General features: G+C 39.4%; 1 protein-coding gene across 1 annotated transcript; it reads left to right on the forward strand.

Moving 5' to 3' along the window:
- Nucleotides 1-4: 4 nt before the first annotated feature.
- Nucleotides 5-1,306, forward strand: LOC107580444 (keratin, type I cytoskeletal 19-like; the record flags this gene model as incomplete). Its single annotated transcript, XM_016266147.1, has 3 exons — nucleotides 5-322; nucleotides 806-888; nucleotides 1,150-1,306. Coding segments are annotated over 3 exons (558 nt in total), but the record flags the coding sequence as incomplete, so codon positions are not given.
- Between the last annotated feature and the right edge of the window lie 471 nt (nucleotides 1,307-1,777).

Raw genomic sequence — 1,777 nt, forward strand, 5'->3', positions numbered from 1 at the left:
CGCCGTCGGTCATGCGCCAAGTGTCTACGCAGGTGCAGGGGGCTCCAGCGTGCGCGTCTCTTACGCACAAATTAGCAAGAGCGGTTTCGACCTGGCCAGCGCGCTCGGCGGAGGTGACAATGGCTTCGGTTTGGCTTTCAACGAGAAGACCACCATGCAGAACCTCAACGACCGTCTGGCGAGCTACCTGGAGAAGGTGCGCTCCCTGGAGAAAGCCAACTCGCAACTGGAGCGCCAGATCCGGGAGTGGTACGAGAAGAGAGCCCCTGTTTCCAGAGACTACAGCCACTATTACGTCACCATTGAAGATCTGCGCAAAAAAGTGAGTAATTTTACATTACATAACTATAAAAGTTATATTATTTGCAACGTGGAAATGAAAAATAGTTCAATGAAAAGCAAATTACACTACTTATGACCATAGTACTATAACCATTATATTTTATTGACGTAAAACAGTAAATTAATAAAACTAAAACATAAAAAAAAGATGATCAATCCCTGTGGTCTGCACGTCTATATTGGATAATAATGTCACCAGTGTTGTTATATTTAAAAAACAAAACAAAAATGAGGTGAAGAAATGAAGACTAGAAATGTTATCTTGGCAACTAGCTGACATAAAGCAAGTTTAAGTAATAAGGTAACTACAACTAAAAACGAATAAATAAAAAGTAATAATCTATATAGACATGTTTAAGAACACATATACAAGCAATATAATGGATACATACAAATATATATGGATATATATATAAAAATGTAAAGGTCAGGGAGTTTCTATTCTTTATCTGTTTGTCTTTAGATCGCTGTCGCCAGCCAGGACAATGCCAGAATCATCCTTCAGATTGACAACGCCAAACTGGCAGCCGAGGACTTCAGAGTCAAGTTAGTACAACAAAAACCTTTACCTTCTAGTTCCATCATTTAAAACCTCTTTTCATAAAGTTTATATAACTTCAATGTCACACTCCATTCTGGTAATTAAGTAAAAAACAGCTTAGAACAGTCTAGACCGGTAAACCAATCTTTCATTCCCAGCAAGGGTTTCCCCTCATTTTATGAGCTTGTTAATGTCACACCCCACATTTTAACACTTGAGTTTTTCTAGATTACCAACCTAACCATTGTTATTCTTTGCGGATTCAGGTATGATAATGAATTGGCCCTGCGTCAGTCCGTGGAGGCTGATATCGCCGGTCTAAGAAAGGTTCTGGACGAACTCACCATGACTCGCTCAGACCTTGAGATGCAGATTGAGGGTCTGAAGGAAGAGCTTGTCTACCTGAGGAAGAACCATGCAGAGGTGAGATCAAAAACGTTTTATGGCCCTACAGGCAGGGCAAACCTGGTGCAGTGAAGCAAGATCATTACCAAATAATCCACCAAACCAATAATCTTCTCCAATCAAGTGTAATTAAAAAAATTAGGCACTATTAGAAACCCTAGTCCTGTAATTAAATGTTACATGAAGCATTGGAGTTCAAAGCTTTAAGGTGCGGTCTCATTTACCTCACCAATAGGAATCCGTGCAACTGGGAATTTTGTGTGAAAGTTAATGTAAAATTTTAATAATTTCCTCTACCACTAGGGGGATCGTCCCTGCATAGCCAGACCCCTAATTATTACCCTATGCTCAAATTCCAACTAGTTTTTATTATGCAATTTGCAACTATTCTGCGAAATTTCACTAGTCAAAGATCAAGCACCTCCATCTCCTATAATATCAATTGCCACTTTTCAGAACAAACCATTCTTTGAAAAATGTGCAATGTAC

This window comes from Sinocyclocheilus grahami, unplaced genomic scaffold (genome assembly GCF_001515645.1).
Source record: "Sinocyclocheilus grahami isolate Dianchi unplaced genomic scaffold, SAMN03320097.WGS_v1.1 scaffold33570.1, whole genome shotgun sequence".
Lineage (NCBI taxonomy): Eukaryota > Metazoa > Chordata > Actinopteri > Cypriniformes > Cyprinidae > Sinocyclocheilus > Sinocyclocheilus grahami.